The 1,877-nt window shown below is 42.8% G+C and overlaps 1 protein-coding gene across 1 annotated transcript in view; it reads left to right on the top strand.

Annotated features, from left to right (window-relative positions):
• Nucleotides 1–1,443, top strand: part of SLC17A8 (solute carrier family 17 member 8) — a 29,788-nt gene extending 28,345 nt beyond the window's left edge. Inside the window, exons 11-12 of the mRNA XM_009284161.2 lie at nt 296–423; nt 1,044–1,443. Coding sequence (XP_009282436.2) covers nt 296–423; nt 1,044–1,382 — 467 coding nt within the window. The 3' untranslated portion in view covers nt 1,383–1,443. The remainder of the gene's footprint in view (nt 1–295; nt 424–1,043) is intronic.
• Nucleotides 1,444–1,877: the final 434 nt, after the last annotated feature.

Below are 1,877 nucleotides of genomic sequence, written 5' to 3'. Positions count from 1 at the left end.
TGGATGCCCCCTCCCTGGAAGCATTCAAGGTCAGGTTGGACGGGGCTCTGAGCAACCTGATCTAGTTGAAGATGTCCCTGCCCACGGCAGGGGGGTTGGACTAGATGACCTTTAGAGGTCCCTTCCAACCCAAACTATTCTATGATTCTATGAAAATACTACCCTTCTTTCTCATATATATGGTAATGGGTTTCCTACCTTTTTCAGGCTTCTTCAGCCAGAACGGCTGTAGAAAGCCCTGTTGGCCTGGTAGCGCAAAGCTGTAAAGTTGACCGTTGTCTCTCATTTGTTGTAGGATTCAACGTGAATCACTTGGACATAGCCCCACGTTACGCCAGCATTCTGATGGGGATCTCCAATGGCGTGGGGACACTGTCGGGCATGGTGTGCCCGCTCATCGTTGGTGCAATGACGAAACATAAGGTAACATTTCTCCATGTTTTCTAGGAAAAGGATTAGGTAATGCAACAAAAGTTAGACATTTCAAAGCTTCCTGGGAACTCCATTTTATCATTGATCTCTGCAGCTGTTTTCTGTTGTTGTTTGTTTTAAACATTCACTTTTACAATATCATAGGGGCCAGATTCTCGGCTATTATAAACTAATTATCTGTGTAGGGAGATACTATTTCATACCATCTGAGGCTGGGTCTCTGCAATATCTCCATACTACTGGGTAATGCTTATAGGACTTGAGAAACTCCTCTACAACACATCCCTGGTAGGATTCCTAAGCAATCACTGATCTACAATAAGATTAACTTAATTGTTAGAGAAATCCCTGCATTTCCAACTCCACGAGTATTTCACATGCAAGAGAGAAACTTCACTGTGAGAAAAAAAAAATCCCATGTTTTATTTTATTAGCCGTTGTTATGAAAAAAAAAAATCTTCACAATGACTCTCATAAACTGTTCTATCTGTAACATCAGGAATCAAACAGTGATCATGGTCATTGTTCAATACGTGCTAATTCATGGTCTAATTCAGAGAGTAATATTTCTTTTTATTGCAAACTTAATGAGACCTGCACCATTCTTTCAGACCCGGGAAGAATGGCAAAACGTCTTTCTGATTGCAGCCCTGGTGCATTACAGTGGAGTGATATTCTACGCTATCTTTGCTTCTGGGGAGAAGCAGGAATGGGCTGACCCTGAAAACCTCAATGAAGAGAAATGTGGCATAATTGATCAGGATGAACTAGCTGAAGAAACAGAGATGAACAATGAAACTTTTGTAAGTCCAAAGAAAATGTACGGTGCTACCAGTCAAAACAGTGAAGTACAGAGAAGGGAATGGAGAAAGCAAAAGCAAGTAACTCAAGACATGGAAGAACAGACTTCTTACCATTACGAAAATGAAAATTTTCAAGATTTGTCATAATACTTGAAATTGTAAGGTTTGTATAGCAGCTACTCCCATCCTCCCTTCTGCCTAGCTGCCCCAAATCATCTGGTATCCAAATTTATTTTCTTATTCAATCGTGTAACATCTGGCCACGTGGCTAGATACAAGGGGTGGTAGTTCCCTTCTAATAGCATGGAAGAGGGCTAACAACAATGGGACTGGGAGAAGTGATACTAAATCCTTGCTCAGCCATCGTATCTCCTTGGGACGAGCTCTTCTACCCGTTAGAAGACGACCAGCTCTGGCAGGGCTCCTGCCTGGTGCAAGCCTATGACTATAAGAGCAAGGACTGCTGTCATCTTCCTGCCTGAACAGAGAAGGACAAGGAGAAGGACAAGAGAGAAGAACAAGAGAAGGACAAGGTCGTATCAGATGGTGGATCCACAGTGATATATGTAATTACTGGGGCTCCAGTGGCATGAAACTCTGCCCTCCTGAGTGGCCCTGCTTTGCCTTTTTAGGACTCCTGTA

The sequence above is a fragment of the Aptenodytes forsteri genome, unplaced genomic scaffold (genome assembly GCF_000699145.1).
Source record: "Aptenodytes forsteri isolate BGI_AS27 unplaced genomic scaffold, ASM69914v1 Scaffold60, whole genome shotgun sequence".
Classification (NCBI taxonomy): domain Eukaryota; kingdom Metazoa; phylum Chordata; class Aves; order Sphenisciformes; family Spheniscidae; genus Aptenodytes; species Aptenodytes forsteri.
Note: the sequence above shows the minus strand (reverse complement) of the source record. Positions and strands in the feature narration are given on the sequence as shown.